The 22,639-nt window shown below is 41.9% G+C and overlaps 1 protein-coding gene across 1 annotated transcript; it reads right to left on the minus strand.

Moving 5' to 3' along the window:
- Positions 1-5,503: 5,503 nt before the first annotated feature.
- Positions 5,504-20,866, minus strand: LOC115049620 (piggyBac transposable element-derived protein 4-like; the record flags this gene model as incomplete). The annotated part of the gene is made up of 2 exons (XM_029511990.1): positions 5,504-6,594; positions 20,620-20,866. Coding segments are annotated over 2 exons (1,338 nt in total), but the record flags the coding sequence as incomplete, so codon positions are not given.
- Positions 20,867-22,639: the final 1,773 nt, after the last annotated feature.

The raw sequence follows: 22,639 nt of genomic DNA on the forward strand, positions 1-22,639 counted from the left end.
CCAGAAATGGAAAAGCGGTATAAGATGGATGGATGGAATGGTAAACTTTAAACATACGACACCAAGAGTGACTGAGACATCATAAAAACCGAAATTCATGTTTCAGTTCAATTTGGCTCTGGCCTCTTCTATAAAAGTTTCTTTTCTCAACAAACTAGTATTGGTTTGCAAAAATGTTAGGTGGGCTGGTGAGTGCATCGTGTTCAATAAGTTGACATGTCACATCCCCAACAACCTTTGAAGCCTTATTTACCTAGCACTTGTCAGGACATTTTTAGATGATGTAACAAGAATTTTAAACAATTGGAACTTGGTTACATTTGTAAGTGTGAAATATATGCTACACAATAAAATGTAAAAATGTTGACATCGACAGAGCTCATTTCTGCTATCTAAGCAAAAACTTCACTCACTTCAAGATGATGGTATGAAATCAAAAAGCAAGTGATCTCTGGTATTATGTTTAATTTCTCAGGCACCCTATTACCATGATTGAAATGACCAAAATATGGAGTTAGATAATGAAAATGGTAAAACAATTCATCAGAGCTACACTGTCACAGGGTGTTCTAAATGTTATTTGGACAGGCTCCTTCACACTCACCAGAATATGCTTCCAGGGGAAAACATTTTTGTTGTAATAATATACTTGCTCCATCCCTTCTGTTAGAATAAATATACATAAAATGATTATCACAGTATTGCTCTACTTTTACTAACCCTGCAAGAATGCAGAAACTTGTGTTTTTCTTACAGGAACTGAGATCATACCTCCTGAGATAAGCAACGACCTTCGAAGAGGAACATGAAGACAGGGAGGAGGCTGAAACCAGATTACTTCGGTTATTAACTAGCTCCTCAAAGTGTTTGTGTGTCATGTTTCAGAGGCATAACTGGAATATGATTATACAACAAGCATCTATTCATCTACTACGTTGCAGCTGTGTGTTCCTTGCCCTTTAGAGCTACAACATCATGTAACTAAGGACCACCCTAAGGAAATGAAAAGGGGGGAATGGAAGAGATACGTCAGAGCAGTTAGAGAATGTAACTGAACATATCTCTGTCTGTTCTCCTTGCAAGTAAAATGAGCGCTGTTGTGCTTTGTCTTCCTTCCCTGTGTGTTTAATAATGTTCTAGGTGGCTTAAACCTGACACCTTCAAATCCACAAGTCAAACACTAGTATGACTCTTCCTTACTGCATTAACTGGCACATTACTTTTCCGTTAGGCTCAGCAAGAGCTCGACCAGCCAAGTTTAATGGAAAAACACAGCAGTGACTACAGCCAGCATTAGATGCTTCACTGCACTGCCAATATTTTGGTCAAATGATTCAATTACTCCTTTAACAGAGCATTGGGCCCAAAAAGAAAGTGCGTATGTATATGCATGTGCAGATGGCAACCTAAAAGCGGACCTAATTGAAACCAGCTCTTCCACTGAAGCGATGCTGGAATGAGGTCAGAGGGCCACATTAGTCTATTATAGACACAATGAGAGACAGAGGGAGAGAGAGGGAGGAGAAAGAAATTAATGTGAGGCTTATGCATACAGTCAGTTTTTGAAGTAGAGAGTACAGAGGGGCAAAGAAGGGAGGGCTTGGTTTAGAATGATGGTTTTCTCTGAACATGATGGCAATTTGATGTCTTTTGAATTCAGAAGTGTCAGACTTTGCAAACTGACAAACTGACAACTCCCTGACAAGAGGAGCTCATGCAAAACAAAACCATTATCGTTATCATTAAGAGTGAGGAAGAAGAAGCTGATTATGAATAGGAACTGATACACAGCACATATCAAATCAAATCAAATCAAATCAGATTTATTTGTATAGCGCCAAATCATAACAAAGTGTACATCAAGGCACTTTACATATAGAGCAGGTCTAGACCAAACTCTTTATAAATTTATTTAAAGAGACCCAACAGATCCCCCGATGAGCAAGCACTTGGCAACAGTGGCAAGGAAAAACTTCCTTTAAGAGGCAGAAACCTCGAGCAGAACCAGGCTCAGGGGGGGCGGCCATCTGCCTCGACCGGTTGGGTTGAGAGAGAGAGAGAGAGAGACAGGCAGGCAGGCATTGGAGATGGGGGGTGTAGGCAGGAACATGTTGTTACATGAAGTTCATGGAGTTGAGCTGTAATACAGAATTCATGCTATATGGGACCAGCAGGTGTTGCAGGAACATGGGATGGAGATGAGTCACCACCTGCAGGATGAGGACAGGGAGAGAGAGGAGAGGAACTGGGAGAGACAGAGACTTTGGCAGAACATGGTTAGTAAATGCAGTATAAATGCTTAGAACTGGGTGAAACTGTTTTTTTTTTGTTTTGTTTTGTTTTGTTTTTTTTAAGAAGGATGGTTTTTATCAGCGCATGCAAGGAGGGAGTTAGAGAGAAAGAGGGAGAGAGGGTGACAGGGAGAGACAGAGAGCGAGAGAGAGAGAGAGAGAGAGAGAGAGAGAGAGAAGCTCAGTCCTTCCCCCAGCAGCCTAGGCCTATAGCAGCATAGCTAAAGAGTAGAGGACTTTAACTTTTTAACTATAAGCTCTGTCATACAGGAAAGTTTTAAGCCTGGTCTTGAAAGTTACTAAAGAGTCCGCCCCCCGGACCGATGCTGGAAGTTGGTTCCATAAAAGAGGAGCCTGATAACTGAACGATCTGCCTCCAGATTTACTCTTGGAGACTCTAGGAACCACAAGTAAACCTCCATCTAGAGAGCGGAGTGGCCTGCTAGGACAGTAAGGAACTATGAGCTCTCTGAGATACGATGGAGCTTGGCCATTAAGAGCTTTATACGTTAAAAGAAGGATTTTGAATTCTACTCTATATTTTACTGGCAGCCAATGAAGAGCAGCTAACACGGGAGAGATATGATCTCTTTTCCTAGTTCCTGTTAATATCCGTGCAGCAGCATTCTGAATTAACTGAAGGCCTTTTAGAGATTTGTTTGGACATCCAGATAGTAATGAGTTACAGTAGTCCAGCCTAGAAGTTACAAATGCATGGACTAGTTTTTCTGCATCATCCTGAGAAAGGATGTTTCTGATTTTCCTAATGTTTCTCAGGTGGAAGAAAGCTGCCCGACTAACTTGTTTTATGTGAGGGACAAAGGACATGTCCTGGTCAAAAATTACTCCAAGGTTTCTTAATCATATATCACATATCAGCATCTCCACAAATTTCCACAAATTTCCATATTTTTGTCTGTTTTAATCACTGTGGCTTAAATATCAGAGCTTTTGAAAGTGGCAGCTGGGACTGAAATGTGAGCTTGGAAGGTTGCCAAGCACCTAGAAAAATCCCAGCATTTCCTTATTCATATACCACAAGCTAGATAGAAATTTAGGAATGTTAGGGATTAGTTCTGATAAAACTAGAAGGAATTTTTCCATTAGACACAGGAAGTATGATACAGGAAGCTATACAGGAAGTCTGGAAGATGCAGTGGCACTCCTGATGTAGACAGCAAATTGTCTGAGTTTTTTACATTTTTGGAATGGTACTGTAGCACAGTAGCATAACGGCTAGCGCTGTTGCAGGAAGGTTGTGGGTTCCATTTCCAGGCCCGTTGCCTTCGTGTGTAGAGTTTAGATGTTCTTATCTTGCCTGTGTGTTCTGGGTATTCTGGTTTTCTCCCAGAATCCAACCACATGCATATCTAGTTTGATTGGTGACTCTAAATTGACTCCAGGTATGAGTGTGAGTGTGAATAGTGGTTCATCTCTGACTGTCTCTTTGCAACCTGTCCAGGGTCCATGTCACCCTCACCCAGAACATTGGCTGGGATTCACTCCAGCACCCCCTGTGACCCTGATAGATAAGCGGAGATGACTGTACATTTCCAGGCAGGGGTAGTGTTTTTTGTTTTCCCTCTCTTTCTCCCTCCCCTGTTTTTTCGCCAAGTGCTGATTGGGGTGGACGGGCTCCACCTGAGCAGATGACTCCTCTACTGAGTGCTGGCTGTCGAAGTGGTCAATGAACTGCCTGGAGTCCTTCATATAGGGAATCTGAATGAGGAGCTGTGTCATTTTTTGAGCTGTTTTGGAGGTATGTGGTGGGAATTACAGGGAGGGTACTTGGGGATACATCATACATTGCAGCACATAGCTTATTGTCTAAATAGTATATATATCTTTCGCAGAGGTCTCCAGTCCTGGAGAGCTACTCTCCTGCACATTTTAGATGGTTCCTGCTCCAACACACCTGATTCAAATGATCAGCCCGTTATCAAGCTCTGCTGAGGTCTGATCAGGAGCCACTCATTTGAATCAGGTGTGTTGGAACAGGAACCATCTAAAACATACAGGACAGAAGCTCTCCAGGACCAGAGTTGGACACCTCTGATCTATTATATGGTTGAGTTGCAGAAAAGCAGGTAGCTTCGGTCTCATTTTGTTTTATTGAATTTATTTTGTTGGCACACCACCTTTGCCCTGCCCTCCCCCACATTTGAGTACTTTGTTCGATCTTTCAGTCCATGTTTGAAATAAACCATCTCCTGCCAGCTGGCTCCTCTTTGATTTTTGAATTGTCAGATTCCTGTTCCTCATCACCCACAGGAGCTGAGGAATGTAGAAGATAATAATCAAAGGGAACTTTTTATCTTGCAAATGGTTTGACAAAGACATGAGTAAAAGCAAGTATAAAAAGCAAAAGTCAAAATTTTAAGGACAAATTAACCCTCGTATTATCCTCAAATAACCCCCTTGGGGTCAATTTGACCCCAGGTATATTTGCCTCCAGAAAATGATTTACAGAAAATTGTTGACCAAGTTTTTGTGTCAGGGACTTTGTTTATTTGTTGAATACATAAATAACCCCTTGATAATGAAACCTATCAGTGAGTTTACCTGCCCTCTAGCGCCACCATCAGGCAAAACTTTTAAATTAGAATTAATTTATCTTGAAAACTTTTCATACAAATCTTCTCAAATTTACTGACAACATTAATGACCACAAGAGTATGAATCCTATTGGTTTTGGTGATGATATGACCTTCCCTGTAGCGCCACCATCAGGTCAAACTTTCAGTTTTAGAGTTAGTGTATCTTGAAAATCTTTCATCCAAATCTTTTCTAATTTGGGGTGCACATTCATGACTCTCACAGAATGAACCATATTGACTGATGTTGATAAGCCCCCCTTTCCTCTCATAAACATATTTATTTACTTATTTTTATCTCCTTTTCTTGTAACATATTTGTGGTTAGTCACTATGAAGTCATACTCACCCCTCCTCTTTTGTTATCCGGGCTTGGGACCGGCAGTGGCAGAGTAAAAGAGTTTTTTTTTTTCCTTTTTTGTTTTTTTTTTGTTTATGTTTTTTTGGTGTTTTTTTTGTGTTTTTTTTGGTGTGTGTGTGTGTGTGTGTAGGGGGGGGGGGGGGTTACATGTTTGAAAATTCACCCATTTGTGAAACAGAAACCATAATTAGAACAACAGTCAGATAGTCAGAACATGGAACAGTTCTTTATGCCCACAGTCAAGCTTTTAGTCTGCACTACTGTACACAGGATGTGCAGAGAGTGTGTGCATGCTCCTTGCAGACATATTTCTTGCATTGCGAACAGGTCATGCTGGTCTTGGAATCATTTCGGGTGGGACAAACCTGACACCTGCCGCGTTTCTTGCCCGCGGTTTGTACCATTGGAGGAGTTGGGGTGTTTGTCTCTGTCTGTATGTCCCTCACAATAGCTGCAGCAGCTGTTGATGCTCTTGGAAGGCATCGTCTTCTCTCAATCTGTGGTTTCACCAGTGCATTACCAAGCTGCTCCAGGAAAATCCTCCTGCGGCTCAGTTTTCCCCTGTTCCAGTCCTTGTTTATTTCACACCATATCACAAACGCATTGTATGCACTCACATCAATGATGTGGAAGAAGATGACAAGGGGCCAACGGGCAGTCATGCGTCGACAGCTGTATGTGGCTGTGACCTTGTCCAGGTTGTCCACCCCTCCCTTTGTCTCATTGTAGTCCAGCACCATTTGTGGTTTTTTGTCTTCTCTGCTGCTCAGGGCATCATCTTTGTGCATGGTGCTAAGCAGCAGGACATTTTTCCCTTTCTTGGGGCAATAGGAGACCACAGTTGCTTTATCAGTGAAGGCAAACACTGAAGATGTTACCTTCCTGTTCTTGACAGCAAGAAGTTCAGAGGGAAGCTCTGGTTTATTTTTTCTCACTGTCCCCAACACCGTTACCTTCCTTTTCAGCAGTTCCTCACCCAGGGCATAAGATGTGAAAAAATTATCACATGTAATATTATGCCCATGCAGTCCTTCAGCCATATCAAGCACAACCCTTGTGCCCTGATTTTTTTCCGGTGCTTCGCCAGGAGATTTGCCTGTGTAAACCTGCATATTCCATGCAAAGCTGGACTGTGCATCACATGCTGCCCATATTTTGATGCCATATTTGGCAGGTTTGCTTGGCATATATTGTCGGAATGGACAGCGCCCACGAAACGCAACCAAGCACTCATCGACAGTCACGTGGGGGCCTGGATTGTAAAGCAGGGGTAAACGCTGCACCCACTTGTCCCACACATCCCTTATTGCCGCAAGTTTGTCACGTTCGCGTCGGCCGTGCCTTGTTTGTTTGTCATCAAAGCCATGGAAAGGATCGTGTCTGCTGGTGGTTGAGAAGCAACAGGAGGGTCAACACTCTCATTCTCATCAGATGAGAATGCCTCAAAATCAGGGTCCTCCTCAACACAATCCTCTGTCTCAGAAACATTCTCCTCTATGTCACTTTCACTGTCAAAGAGCTGTTCCAAAACGTCATTGACAGTAAACCTTTTCCCAGAAGACATTTTCAAATGAGAGAGCGTGCAGATTGCAGTGTACACAGAGCACAAAGAAGAATGATGTGGATAGAGGGCTGCAATGCAAGCTTTTATATGTTTGCTCCTCCCTTATTTTGCATGAACTACCAATGTCCTTGCAGGAATACCCCGCCCTCCACAGAGCGGGAAAGTCCCCCCCCCCCCCAGAGCGGGAAAGTTTCCCCCCATTATGTATCAACTCAAAAGTATCAACTCTGCACCTGCAGGTGTGGGGATGTTAGGTCACACACACAGACAGACAAGTTTTACACAGCTAAAACAGCTTGGGGTCAAATTGACCCCAGAGGAACACCGATGCGTGGAATATGCGTTCAGCACATTGAAAAAATATTATCATGATAATTTCACGCTTAATCAGTTGTCCCCATCAAATTAGGAAAAGTCATGAAATATGGAGCAAAAAAAAAAAACTATTGTTTTTTGAATGATAAACATTGATTGGGGTCAAATTGACCCCAAGGATAATAGGAGGGTTAATTAGTTTACAAATCTAGATGTAGGTAGGGAAGTAGGTGGGTAATCTCTTTAATGTCCTTTTGGGCAACTTAGTATAAGTCAGCAATCAATGTAATAACAATGACAATAACAATATCACTATACAGTACAGACAACACAAGGCACAATACATCATTTAAGGAAGCAAAATGTAAAAGAAAAATGACCTTAAGTCAGTGTTAGTTAAAGATGGTCTCCTATCCCATATGCTATCTCAGCGCTTAACAATTTGTATATCACTTAGGAATGTTAAGCCTACACCCAAAAGGAAGTAAAGACTTGAGCGTTCCTCCATCCAACTAATGTAAATTATTAAACCTGAGGCCCCATTACAATGAAAATATAAAGCATAAAGAAGGGTTTGCATTATTGAGTGGCCATCATGCGATTGACAGGCTGTTCCACACACGACAGGGATACCAGGCCTACCAACAAGATTTAAAGAGGAGGGGGAGACAAAGGTAACAGAGCATCAGAGCTGTAACAACAAATTAAAACTGGGAGGAGCTGTCAGATAAAGGTAGGTTTAAAGATTTCAGGTGGGATTTAAAGGACATCAAAGATTCATTCAACCAGATTTATGCCCCCTTTCTTTTTCAGACTAGCTAGAACAGCCATAAGACCTCTAGGCACTGACTACAAGGTGCATGCTGTTGTGCAAAGAGCCAGGAGAGATTACAATTGTAAATTGAGACTATGTTGATAAAAGCATTCAAATTGTTGCAACTCTGCAGTCTTGTTCAAACAATTGAGAAATTATTTGCAATCTTTGAGTACTTTTAAATAACCTACCTTAGCTTTGCAATATAGTTGGTCCCAGTGTGAACAACAAGAAATCCGCTTAACCATGTCAAGAAAACTGGTGCTGAGGGTAGGATATTCTCTGCGTCAGGTGGAGAAAGCTGTGTGACCCAGATGGTAAAGTATGTGAGGGCATGCCTTAGAGTAAGTTCCAGGATTGTAACTGTGAAAAGAAATAACTATGGCCTGCAAATGGGGTTTTGACAGGCGTAAAGATGGGGACACAAGATAAGACTCACCTGAGAGGACAAGAACAAAAGCCATGGTTATGTGACCAAGAGTCCACTTGCAGTAGATTGTTCTGATCTGAGGCCTCATTTATAAAACTATGTAGGATTGTCACTAAAAGTGTTCTAAGCCCAAAAGCCAAAGTTTGCATATGCCAGAATATATTCAGATTTATAAAACCCTGTGTAAAGGAGACCAGGGATTCCATTAATTTAATGAATAATTGAATAATTGAATTTCCGGTCACTGGCGGTTGTGCTCTCTGCTCTGCTCTCTGCTGTGCTCTATCATCTCGTGTGTTGTTTCCACTGTTCTTCTGCTATTATTTCCTAATTCACTCGATTAATCTGACAGAAAAGTATTTTCACACCAACACTAGGTTTAGAAGTCAATATCTCCCCTCTCTCTAAAGGTTATAACCGGTTCTGCTCCTCCGCTAATCAAACTACCCGATTAGCAATGTCCTCTAGCTCTCTGTCTCCACTCTCTGTTCCTCCTTCTCCTCCTCCTCTCCTCTCCTGTTCTCTGTGCCTCATGTGTAGTTATTCTTCTGCCTCCTTTTATGATAGCACCTCTTGTCATAGATGTAGGATGATGGTAGAAATGGAGGCGAAAATTAATGAGTTAGAATCCCGGCTCCACACTTTAGCTCGCCCAACCTATGCTAGTGTAGCTAGCCCCCCCCCCCCGTAGCCGGTGCGGGCCAACCTAAACGAGCTCATACGGCAGTTAAGATAGTCCCCCCCCCCCAGTGGCTCCCGAGCAGCCGGAATCTAGTCAGGGTGGCTGGGTGACTGTCCGAGACAAGAGGCATAGTCGTAGGCAGCAGCCCCCGGTTCACCACCGACCAGTTCACGTTTCCAACAGGTTCTCCCCTCTCAGCGACACACCCGCTGAAAAGCCGACTCTAGTGATTGGTGATACCCTAAGTGTATCCCGGGGGCCAGAGCAGGCGACATCCAGTCTTATCTGAAACTGCTGGCTAAGGGTAAACGTAAATATGCTAATATTGTTATTCACGTCGGCAGTAACGACACCCGACTTCGCCAGTCGGAAGTCACAAAAATTAATGTGGAATCGGTGTGCACTTTTGCTAAAACGATGTCGGACACTGTAGTTTTCTCCGGCCCCCTCCCCAATCGGACCAGTGATGACATGTACAGCTGCATGTCGTCATTTAACCGCTGGCTGTCGAGGTGATGTACCGAAAACAACGTGGGCTACATAGATAACTGGAAGTCTTTCTGGGGGAGACCTGGTCTAATTAGGAGAGATGGTGTCCATCTCACCGTGGACGGGGCCGCTCTCATTTCTAGGAATATGGCCAATTTTATTTGAAATCGAAAACCCTGACAATTCCGGGTCGAGACCAGGAGGCAGAGCCGCAGTTTAACACGCTCCTCTGCGCCTCAGTCAGAGCCGAGAATAGAATAGTCTCTATAGAAACCATGTCTGTCCCCCGACCACCTAAATTTAGAAAAGTTAATAAACCCAAATTAAACAGAAGAGGAGCTAAAAACAAAAACTTAACTGAAATTAAAACAGCCACAAATTCAGTCTCAAATAACACTGCGATCAAATGTGGACTGTTGAACATTCGATCATTATCATCAAAATCTCTACTAGTTAACGATCTCATAGGTGATCATCATATTGATTTATTTTGTATAACTGAAACGTGGCTGCAGCAGGATGAGTATGTTAGCATTAATGAAGCTACACCCCCAACTCATGTTAACTTTCATATCCCTCGTACCACAGGTCGAGGAGGTGGGGTGGCTGCAATATTTCAGTCAAGCCTATTAATCAACCCCAGACCAAAATCTGGCTGCAGGTCTTTTGAAAGCCTCACTCTTAGTCTTTCCCACTCAGACTGGAAAGGTGGAAAACCAGTTCTGTTAGTTACAGTATACCGTCCACCTGGTCCGTACTCAGGATTCTTATCAGAGTTTTCTGAGTTTATATCAGAATTAGTACTCAGTACAGATAAAATCATTATTCTGGGAGATTTCAATATACATGTTGATGTAGAAAGCGACAGCTTTAGTTCTGGATTTCTTTCCCTACTAGACTCAATTGGCTTTTCCCAGATTGTGAATGAACCCACTCACTTCTACAATCATATCCTTGATCTTGTTCTAACATATGGCATTGAGATTGACAAGCTAACAATTCTTCCCCAAAATTCTCTCCTGTCTGACCATTACCTTATTACATTTGAGTTTACTTTAATGGGCTCCACAGCATTGAAGAATAACTTCAGCTATAGAAGATGTTTATCTGAAGCAGCTGTGGCTAAATTTAAAGAGAACATTCATTCATTCCCAACAATGCCATATCTAAATCTAAATTTAAATGAGGATTTCTCCCATACGCAGGTTGATGACCTTGTGACTAGCACTATGGCCACACTGCGTTCGAATCTCGACAGTGCCGCCCCTCTCAAAAAGAAAGTATTCAATCTGAGGAGGATGGCTCCCTGGTATAGTTACCAAATCTGTACCTTGAAGCAGACATCAAGGAAATTAGAAAGAAACTGGCGTTCCAGTAAGTCAGAAGAGTCTCACAGAGCCTGGAAAGATAGCCTCAACACATATAAAAAAGCTCTCAGCAGAGCTAGAAGTTCATATTACTCAGCACTCATAGAAGAAAACAAGAACAACCCCAGGTTTCTCTTCAGCACTCTAGCCAGGCTGACAGAGAGCCATAGCTCAGTTGAACCAGTGATCCCCTTAGCTCTGAGCAGTGATGATTTTATTAATTTTTTCCAGATAAAATTCGACACCACTTTAACATCTGGAATCATTCTCACCTCTGAATCTCTCAGAGCTAGCTTCTATAGTTTCATCATCCAGACCGTCAACCTGTCTATTAGACCCAGTACCAACTAGCCTCTTTAAAGAGATCTTTTATTTAATTGAGCCGTTCATTTTATATTTGATTAATCTGACTTTATTTCTGGGTTATGTACCTCAGGCACTTAAGACTGTGGTCATCAAACCCCAGCTTAAAAAGCCTAATCTTGATCCAGATGTTTTGGCAAATTATAGACCCATATCGAACCTTCCATTTATTTCTAAAATCATTGAGAAAGCTGTAGTAAAACAACTACACGAGCATCTGGATGGGAACAGTTTGTTTGAAGAGTTTCAGTCAGGATTTAGAGCCCATCATAGCACAGAAACAGCGCTGGTTAAAGTCTCCAATGACATTCTAATGGCCTCAGACAATGGATCAGCCTCCATACTTCTCCTTCTAGATCTTAGTGCTGCATTCGACACCATAGATCATAATATTTTGCTACAGACTGGAACATGAAATTGGAATTAAAGGAACTGCACTAAGGTGGTTCAAATCCTACTTATCAGACAGACATCAGTTTGTTCATGTAAACAACAGCTCCTCCTCATGTACTGTAGTCAGTCATGGAGTCCCGCAGGGTTCGGTACTTGGACCAATCCTCTTTACGCTTTATCTGCTTCCTCTAGGCAACATTATCAGGAAACACAGCATCAACTTCCACTGCTACGCAGACGATACTCAGCTGTACCTATCAATGAAGCCAAATGAAGTCACTCAGATAGTCAGACTGCAGGCATGTCTTGAAGACATAAAAGTCTGGATGACTGGAAATTTTTAACTTCTCAACTCTGACAAAACAGAAGTTATTGTACTCGGCCCTAAGCACCTCAGAAAAATTCTATCTAGTAATTTTTGACCAGGACACGTCCTTTGTCCCTCACATAAAACAAGTTAGTCGGGCAGCTTTCTTCCACCTGAGAAACATTAGGAAAATCAGAAACATCCTCTCTCAGGATGATGCAGAAAAACAAGTCCATGCATTTGTAACTTCTAGGCTGGACTACTGTAACTCATTACTATCTGGATGTCCAAACAAATCTCTAAAAGGCCTTCAATTAATTCAGAACGCTGCTGCACGAATATTAACAGGAACTAGGAAAATAGATCATATCTCTCCTGTGTTAGCTGGTCTTCATTGGCTGGCAGTAAAATATAGAGTAGAATTCAAAATCCTTCTTTTAACATATAAAGCTCTTAATGGCCAAGCTCCATCGTATCTCAGAGAGCTCATAGTTCCTTACTGTCCTAGCAGGCCACTCCGCTCTCTAGATGGAGGTTTACTTGTGGTTCCTAGGGTCTCCAAGAGTAAATCTGGAGGCATTTTGTTCAGTTATCAGGCTCCTCTTCTATGGAACCAACTTCCAGCATCGGTCCGGGGGGCGGACTCTTTAGTAATTTTCAAGACCAGGCTTAAAACTTTCCTGTATGACAGAGCTTATAGTTAAAAAGTTAAAGTCCTCTACTCTTTAGCTATGCTGCTATAGGCCTAGGCTACTGGGGGAAGGACTGAGCTTCTCTCTCTCTCTCTCTCTCTCTCTCTCTCTAGCTCTTTCGCTGTCTGTCTCTCCCCCTCTCCTTCTTTCTCTCTCCCTCCCTCTCGCTCGCTCTCCTTTCCTCCCACCTTGCATGCGCTGATAAGAACCATCCTTCCTAAAAAACACAGTTTCACCCAGTTCTAAGCATTTATACTGCATTTACTAACCGTGTTCTGCCAAAGTCTCTGTCTCTCCCAGTTCCTCTCCTTTCTCTCCCTGTCCTCATCCTGCAGGTGGTGACTCATTGCCATCCCATGTTCCTGCAACACCTGGTGGTCCCATATTTCATGAATTCTGTACTACAGCTCAACTCCATGAACTCCATGCAGCAACATGTTCCTGCCTACACCCCCCCCCCCCCAATGCCTGTCTCACTCTCACTCTCTCTCTCCCACTCTCAACCCAACCGGTCAAGGCAGATGGCCGCCCCCCCAAGCCTGGTTCTGCTTGAGGTTTCTGCCTCTTAAAGGAAGTTTTTCCTTGCCACTGTTGCCAAGTGCTTGCTCATCGGGGGATCTGTTGGGTCTCTTTAAATAAATTTATAAAGAGTTTGGTCTAGACCTGCTCTATATGTAAAGTGCCTTGATGTAACTTTGTTATGATTTGGCACTATACAAATAAATCTGATTTGAATGTCTTATTTATGGATACAAACAATACATTGAAATAATAGGCTCACACATGTTAGTGGTAAGCTGGAGCTGGGAAGCACAGGACTGGCCAACCTTTTCTGTGTAAAATGAAAACCACCATGTCAGTCAATGGTAATCAATGTACAAGGGATGGTATTTTGTGTGTAATTACTTTGTTTCATTTGTACATCGCAATTTTAGCAAATAAGGTCAGTACTCACCTCTTCCTGGTTGTCTCCTCAGCAGCTCTAGGAGCAAACCATTACTCCTAGATGGGGGAAGGGTTACAAGCATGTGCAGTGTTCATGTAGAAGAGTAGGCATTTGAATGTATTGTTGAGTTAGTATAGTAGTTTGTAGTTTTTATGTAAATATGTATTCAAAGGATGCTATTGCGATGGTGTTGGTTTTATGTAAGTACTATGGTTTTGTGTCTCACCTACACTCAGTGGGCTGATCTGTCTAATTTCTTGCAGCAGAGACGGTATAAAAGGCAGCCAGGGTTTAATGGTTGTTGATTTTTGGTGCCTCATGTTGTGAAAAATAAATGGCACCTTGGTGTTTGCATTTTAAAATGCCATCTCATGCCTCTTTTTTAAAAAACTTAAAGCCACTGCCAGCCAATGCAGCACCCTATATACGCACACTTAAAGCAAACTTTCTTTAATAAAACACACACATGTTGGTCCTCCTTGAATTACTTGTAAGGAGAAATAAATAAAACCATAAATAAAAACTACAAGTGTGGGCAGCTATGTTGGCGTCATGTCACGCCCTGTACACGCCCATTTTCAACCATAAATGGTCAACGCAAAGCACCTCATGAATATAAAATAAGTCTCAGATACTAAGTGCTATGTCTTGTTGGAACCGATGTCAAATACAGGAAGAAAAGGTAAAAAAAAACAACTTTCTGAGGTGGAGGCCCGAAAAGCCATCCTGTTTGGAGGTCACGACACTGATGGCATTGCTCTAACACCATGAAAATTAAATATGCGATGGGCAATCATAAATAGTTAATTGTTCTTCCCACTCTTCATTTTTTCACTCTGACTTCAGTTCACCACCGCACCAATTGTGTCGCCAATTCCCCTTTTCCTCCAAACTGTGTGTGTCAAAGTTTATGTAGGGGAGCGCACATTTTCCGTTAAGTCTATTTTTTTATAGATCACAACCTTTGCATAGAAAGTGACATATGCAAGTTTTTGTGCGTTTTGTGCACATTTATAAATGAGGACCCTGGGCCTTAAAGCTTTCAAGGATTTTTTTTTCTTAATTTCAACCAACCATGATATACAGTGTATGCAGAAAATTTTGAAACCCCTTCGAGTTATGCCTCAGACTGGTCTTAGAATGGATTATTTTTTTTCTCATCAATCTGCACACAATACTCCACAATGAAAAAGCAAAAACCTTTTTTGTTTTTTAATTCCCAAATGCTCCAAAAACCTTTGACTGAAATTACTGAAATACATGTTTCCCCTCTTCATAATAAAAGGACATTTTCAAGGTAAAAGTAAATGGTGATCTGGTTTTATATTAAATTCACAATTTCTTATAACATGTTTAATGTCTACCCAAAGCTGGTATCTCTCTAAGTTTCCCCAGTCTTAAATTTGTCTAGTGGCAGAAATTTGTAAAGATGTTGTGAATTATTATTTGATGATAACATGAAACGTGAATTTGTCGTAAAAAAAAAAAAAAAAGAAAGATTTAAGAAGAGGAGGGAGTTCCCAAGTTCTCCCTGTGCGCATGTCTCTCCCGGTATTCTTGTTTCCTGGACATGGATGTTAAAAGTAATCGTTGACTCTATAAATTGCTGGTAGGTGTGAGTGTGATGGAAATAGTTTTTTGTCACTGTAAGTCCCTGTAATAGACAGTTATAGACAGTAGATGGATTTATTCTCATCTCCCACTCTATTTTATGTCCACTGCTTTCTTTCCTGTTTTCTCCTCTTCTCTCCCCTTATCTCATTTTATCTCATCTGATTGCATCTCCTTCTGGTGATGTGCTTTGATTTGTGCTGTCACCTGGGCTGTTTTTATATGTCTTTAGCTTCATGTTTTTGTTTTCTTCATGACTGTCTTTGTGCATCTCTTGCTCTCCTTTTGCCTTCCTCTCTTTTGCGGCAGAGTGCAAGATTTGTGAGAGACTATCAGCAGCCATTTTTCACTTTGCCATTTTTCAGGTAGACAGCCTTTGATTCATGTGCCCATCATTCCATCTGCCTAAGGGGCCGTCAGATCAGCCACAAAAAACACAAGCCACCAAGCATCTCATTCTCTTCCCTCTGCAGTCAAAGCTTTCTTCTCATGTTTCTGTCTCTTTCTTCACCTCTTACTCTACTGATGTACCTCAGATATCAGCCTTGCTGTGTTTTTCTCTCATTGTCTATACTGTGGGCTCATATACACTCCCATTTTCTCCCTCTGTCAATTTAACTTTTTTTTTTTCATGGCCTTTGTCTTTCATCTGGTTTAAGCCTTTTTTTCACTCTCTCATCTTTGTATATTCCATTTTCTGCAACTGTCCCTCATTCATTTGTTCATTTCGTGGAGTAGAAAATATTGTGGCACAGATTAATGGGGTCTGCCAAAGTGAAATGACAAGACTTGTGTGTGTTTATTTAAGAGTGAGATTCCCAGATTTCTGTCAACTGCTAACCATCCAGCAGCAAATCTTGGTTCAGTCTTTATTCTAAACCACAACACTTCAAAATAGCAACATGAAGTTTTAAATTTCTAAAAAAATAAATAAATAAATCAGTAAAGAAATAATAAATAAAAATCAACAAGTACAAGCATTTTGTCGCACACAAATAGCAATGCTGAGATATAGGCTGTAAAATGTGACATCTTAGAGGATGACTTTGAATAACTTGGATACTTCCTGTGTGAATGTATGTTATCTAGGATCATTGCTAGTCTAATCTAATCTAATGTGGACAAAGTGGATTGCTATCCAAATTACATTCCTTTAGCCTACTGCTAGTAGACTATTGATAGATGAAAACACACTTTTTGTAGCCTGACACTCACTCTTGTGAGTTATTCAAAATAATTTTCAGTTTATGATACATACATATGTTCACTCTAAGTGACTGGTCAATTTGGGGGTGCTATCCTGGTTTGAGAAGTATTTTGTCTTCTTTTGCTTCTTGTATGTGTGTTTTGTGTATGCATGTATGACAAAGAGAAAGCGAGTATGTGTCACATCATGTCATGTCATATCATGTCATCCATTACAGGATTGGAAACAGCCATAGCTAAGGACAAGCATTTCTCTTCCATTAATGAGGCCGTCAGCATAAAAGCCAGCCAAGCATCTTAATGACCTATGACTCAGATCCAAGAATAATGTGGCACACACATGCACATACACAGAGAAGACACAAACAGGAACATACTAAACACAGTCATACTCCCAGCAAAAGACATCATCACAATCTAAAGTGGTACTACCACGCAAAGATGATGCCTGAAAATACGTGTGACCTATTTTCCTATTGACCTATTTTCAGGCATAAGTTTCTTCAGCGAATAGAATCAAATGGTAACAGTATGGTGTGAAGATGACAGTTATAATAAAAGTCTTGATAATAAAGTATATTCTGGTAGCAATATACACTGTGCCTCAGTCTTTTAGAGTAACAAAATGGTGATGAACAATAACTGTAAGAGCTCATATAATTTAGGAAAAAAAAACTGTTCTATACCAGGTTTGAGGCCAAACTATATTCTTAATGTCAGGGAGTGGTTGAAGTCATATTGTAGATTACAGGATAAACTAGAACTACTAAAATCGACAATGAGTAAAGTTTAATTTTATGGCCTGCATGGAGTCCTGGCAGGTGGGGTCGTATGCAGGGCAGAATGAGAGCACCTAAAGCACCTCTGACAGCGCCGTTGGGTTAGCTGCAAGGTTATCGGCTGGGGACCACCCATCAATGGTGTTTCGCTGCTTTACACCCAGGACACCTCCAGGGGGTGGAGCAGCGACATGGATGCCTTGCAACCAACACTAGGACAGTTATTTTCCCCAAGTGCCAAACATTTTCTTGTGGTCTGCCTGCTCTGCCAGATCTTTCATGGCCTTCCTGAGTTTGAAACCTGTGATCCCCGGAGACCTCAGGAATCGCTGGGTGGATGCTCCAGTGTAGCCTCAACAGCCGACTTCCACTGGGTACATGTATGCCTTCCACACTAACTGGGGGAATATAGGGTGGCCAGCTCTGCATACCTTTCTTTCTTTCTCTCAAAGGCTGCTTCCATTCCCTTTTCCAATGGGACAGTAAATTTTTCCATGATAATTAGCCTCATGGGGCGGACCAGATCACAACGTCCGGACACAAGGAGGCTGTGGTGATCTCCGGGGGAAATTTAGTTGGCAGTTGGGATTGGCTATGATGTTCCATTTGGCTCTAGGTGAAAGGAGAGAGTGGTGGCTTGTCCTGGAGTTGTCGGCCTCACCCACTTGCCTGGTGAATTGTCTGGCCCTATTTACCTCCAGCCTGCGCATCTCACTTGTTTTGGCTAGTTTGCACAGGACCCAGTCATGATGCCATCTGCGTCAAAACTGGCTTTCACCAATACAGGATCTGCTGCAGGCTTCACCTGAGCTGTACCACAGATGCAGATTCCGGGGCCTGTGGAGGGTGTCATAGGTAGCACGGATCAGGAAGCTCAGCCTTGCCTGGGACATCCTCTACATATCTGCCTACATCACAACTGCAGCCTCCCAGATTGTCCATTTCCCTTGCTTTTGCTGGCACATAGCTCTGGGGCCTCATTTATAAATGCTGCTTATGCGCGAAACCAGACCTAAAACTTGCATATGTCATTTCTACGCAAAGGTTGTGAGCTATAAAAACAGACTTCACAGAAAATGTGTGCACCCTAAGCAAAAATGCACAGTTTGGAGGAAAAGGGGAATTGGTGGCCCAGATGATGTGGTGGTGAACAGAAGTCAGATTGAAGAAATGATGCCTAAAATGCAGCGGTGATGCTGCACTATGACCGCTGGAACTGCTGGGGGACTATGCCAATGGCAGAATTAGCAGGGAGAAGGTCTTCAGGGACCATAATGACTTATTGGCCTAAGATGATGACTGTCTTATGAGTCTTTTTAGATTCCCTAGAGCTGCTCTTGTATCTATGAGCTGAACTGGGTCAAGCAATAGAGAGGGCAACACGCCAGAACCATGCAATCCCAGTGCAGACACAGGTCCTCACCCCATTTTTAAATGTGCAAAGTGTAGAGAAAACTGTCTTCAATGAGGTCCATGCCTGTGCAGGGTCAGTGATGGAGTGGCCATTGGCATCCTGAAGTGCCGGTGGTGTGCTTTGGATTCGTCTGAGGATAGGCTTCTTTACCATCCTGCCAAAGTGTGCCGCATTATAAGAGCATGTGGCGAGTTACACAATGTGGCCTTCACTCCCTCCGAGATCACCAGCTCTCTCCTTTCTCTCTCTGCGGTTTTGACCACATCTTTGTTGCCGTTCCCCAACCAAGGCCAGCCCTCACGGGCTGCAGCAATGGTCACATCCCAGCTGTTGGACAGTCTGAGCAAGACTGACAGCAGCTCACTTCCAGTGAAATTAAAGGTCTGGTGTTACCAGTTCAGCTTGTACCAACAACTGATGTGGTCGTTCAAGCTGTGTGACATCACCCTATCAACAGCCTTGAAGTTGGAAGCCAAGTCCAACAACTACATCATGAAATGGCTGGGTCTACCCACGTGCAGCCAGGTGCCTATCAGAAAGGTCGGCTGTGCACTTGCACTGAATTCAACATGGCAAGAACACTTTACAAACCTTAATTTTGGTGAAGCAACATTGACTTATAAAGAATGAGCTCTCAAAACTCAACATAATGTGCATTTGCACCAGCACAAGTAGGAAAACAAAATACTTCTCTGAATGCATAAAATTACACTTATTTGGTTTCCTATCATTACTGCTTTCTAACTCCCAATCTCTCACATGAAATGTGACTTCATTATTTATGTAAGGTAGGAGCAAAGGAGTTATCCGTTGCAATCCCCAGAGGTGTTTTTAAAAGTTTTTAAAATTGAAGGATAATTATGATTGCAACAAGTGTATCTATGAAACACTTGTGAAACCTCTATACTTTCACTTATTTAGGAAACACATTCATGTTGAGATATGTACAAATAAGGAACATCCCTAATGACCTTGGACAGTCTTAACCCTCCTTTCGTGTTCACCTCCCGCCCTTTACTTTAGTGTTCCCGGTCAAAATTGACCGGTCTGTTTTAACTGCTCTTAAATTAGCACAACAACCATTTTTCACCACCAAATTTTTATTCAACATTTTTTAGCTGTGAACAATATCTCAAAGTAGTGTTTAAGATGAATTTATAGAATTAGACATAAAATAAATGCAGCAAAAATACAAATAGGCACTGAAAATGTATTACAAAATGAACATGTAATGTAAAAACTAAATGGAAAACCGAAGACCAAACTCAACATGAAGTTGTGTGTGTGTGTGTATACATGTGATTCCAGGTTGGGTCGATGGCTGTCCACACCACATATGCGTTGAAAGCAGACACATCAAGGATGTTGTGGAACAGTGCCACAGGCCAGCGGGCTGTCATTCGCTTGCAGCTGTATGTACCAGTAAGCTGCAATAAAAGGAACAATAAATAAGAGATTGGGAACAATATTGAATCTGTCGTACACAAAATGCTATGATTCACATAAATAAGAATAAAATAAAATGCATGATGGATGAAACTTTATATTACCTTATCAAGGCAGTCAATGCCTCCTTTGTTCTTGTTGTAGTCCTGGATCATAAGGGGCTTCCTGTCCTCTGTGGTGCTGACAGTGGCGTCTTTGTGTAGCAAGCTCATCAGGATGACATTTCTATTCTTCTTGGGAACAGATGACACAAGAGTGTGTGTGACAATGAAAGCAAATTTTGATGAGAGTTCCTCTCTTCCTGTGGTCGATACTAGTGCAGAGGATAGAAGCATAGCTGCTCCTGGCGTCACATGCTGCCCAAATTTTTATTCCATATTTCCCTGGTTTGCTTTGAATGTACACCTTCAAGGAACAGCGACCTCTGAAAAGAGGCGCTCATCAACTGTCACGTCAGGGCCTGGATTGTACATAAGTACAAGCGATCCACCCACCTGTCCCAAATGTTCCTGATGGCAGCCAGTTTGTCATTTCGCCAGCAGACGGGTCATGTATCTCTGTTATCAAATCGAATAATTCTTGAAAGGACATGAAACTGTTGTAAGGACATAGGCGCCAGGAATATAGGCCTCCCAGACTCTGCATCCCACAGAGTTTTTGTAGCCTCATTGTTTGAGCGATATACTCCAGCTAAAATCAACAGATCTATGTAGGCTTGGAGGTCTACCAGGTCGATTTCTCTCCAGGTGTCCCCAAACACACACTTCCCCTCCAGGTTTGTCATCTCGAGTATAATTCCCTCAAGAGATGGGTTCACATAACAGACACCTGTCTAGTCTGTGTGAAGATATGATACATTGTTTCATCGGGAAGTTGGTTCACATGGGAGGATTGGCACATAAGCTCGGGAAAGAGATGTGTACCCACAAAAGATATTGTTCAGTCCAAAATGTGTGTGTGAGTGAGTGAGTGAGTTGGGGTGGTGTGTATGGGGATGTGGGTTGTTTCTGTCTGATGGATGAATATAGTCTGGATACCCATTAATTTCCTATTGCAGTCACTTTTGACCAGGAACACCACAGGTGTAACAAGGTTGATTAAAACACTCAAAATTCAATGATAGAGGTGATCATCACTTTTATATGTCCAAGTGCATAGTGTGGAGGATATCATCAGGCCTTGAGGCAATCAGATGTAAAATACAATATTTATGAGTGTTTTACGTTGTAAATCGGTCAGATTTGACCCAAACATGACAGGAAGGTTAATCATTGAGCAGAACTTGTGCTCAACAAAATGCATCAGTAATGCTAAAGGATGGCAATGCCAAATTACATTAAGAGCAATATAGCAATGTACTATATGTATGACTGAGTTCAAGCAGATGCTTGCTGTCCCAGAAGTAACACTATAGTCTTGAATTTTAAATGAATGCCCATGTGTAGCCAGTGGAGGTCAATGAGCGTATAATATTATAAACATGAGCTTACAGACAATTGTGCATAGCTGGCTGAGTGTTAGTGAGTCCTTTCCCATTGAGCAATTTGCCTGTAAAACACATTTTGCATTAACAGTTTCTGCTACGATCATGAAGAGTCAGGGACACAAGTTGCAGACCAACACAAGTGTGAAGCTTAATTACAAAAACAAGAAATGAGTCTGAAGGTGATCCTTTGGCCCAAAAGAAGAGTGGTTCAGGTTTGGGGTGAACTAGGACACAGAGGGAGGGAGGGGAGGAGAGGTAGGAAGTACAGGAAACACACAGAACTCAGAGCCTGGAGGGACAATGAATGCTATTTTGCAGTATGATGCCCCATTTCAGTCTCTTCATATTTAGTATGTTAAAGTTGGATAAATCACTTATAAATCAACCCAATACTTCAGTCAATCTAGCCCATTCATGTCCTAAAAGCTCTTACTGGTGCGCTGAGCCACAATGATTGAAATGTCTCATTTCTGATTACTCTTGTTTCTGCTGTTTACAAGCTGGTCAGATACGCGAGTATGCTAGTTTCTCAGTTCGCAATGGTTTCCCTCTCTCTCCCTCTTCCCTCTCTGTGTGCTTTATGTTTGCCTCTTTTAGTAATAAATGCTGGGCTCTGCCCCCTATCAGTTCCCATTCACAGTCCAGACACGCCTTCACTTTATACCCAGTGATGTTCCCCTCACTCAATCTGTCTCTGGAAAGTTTATTGATCTCCGCTGAACATGACTTTATTTACTCCTCAAGGTTTACGATGAACTCTTAGCATGCTGGAGAGCTATATTTCTAATATATACATTATTTTTGTGTATATTATAAGTGTGTTGAGGAAACATCTAATGGATGTTAATAGATATTAACTGAATAATTTAATCTGTTCTTAGACTGTCAGGAGCAGATATATTAACATAAGCAGGTCAGTTTCATGCTGTCATGTTGTGTTGCCTCTATACATGAAAGACAATATAAAGACATCTAAAGGACATGAGTGTTATGTGTCAATGTTCATCATCAAGTTGCTTCTCATCCAGGTAGAAAGCATAATTTTGGTAATGAAGGTCTCTATCTGTGATGTACTGTATGTTAATGATT

Source organism: Echeneis naucrates, chromosome 10, assembly GCF_900963305.1.
Source record: "Echeneis naucrates chromosome 10, fEcheNa1.1, whole genome shotgun sequence".
Classification (NCBI taxonomy): domain Eukaryota; kingdom Metazoa; phylum Chordata; class Actinopteri; order Carangiformes; family Echeneidae; genus Echeneis; species Echeneis naucrates.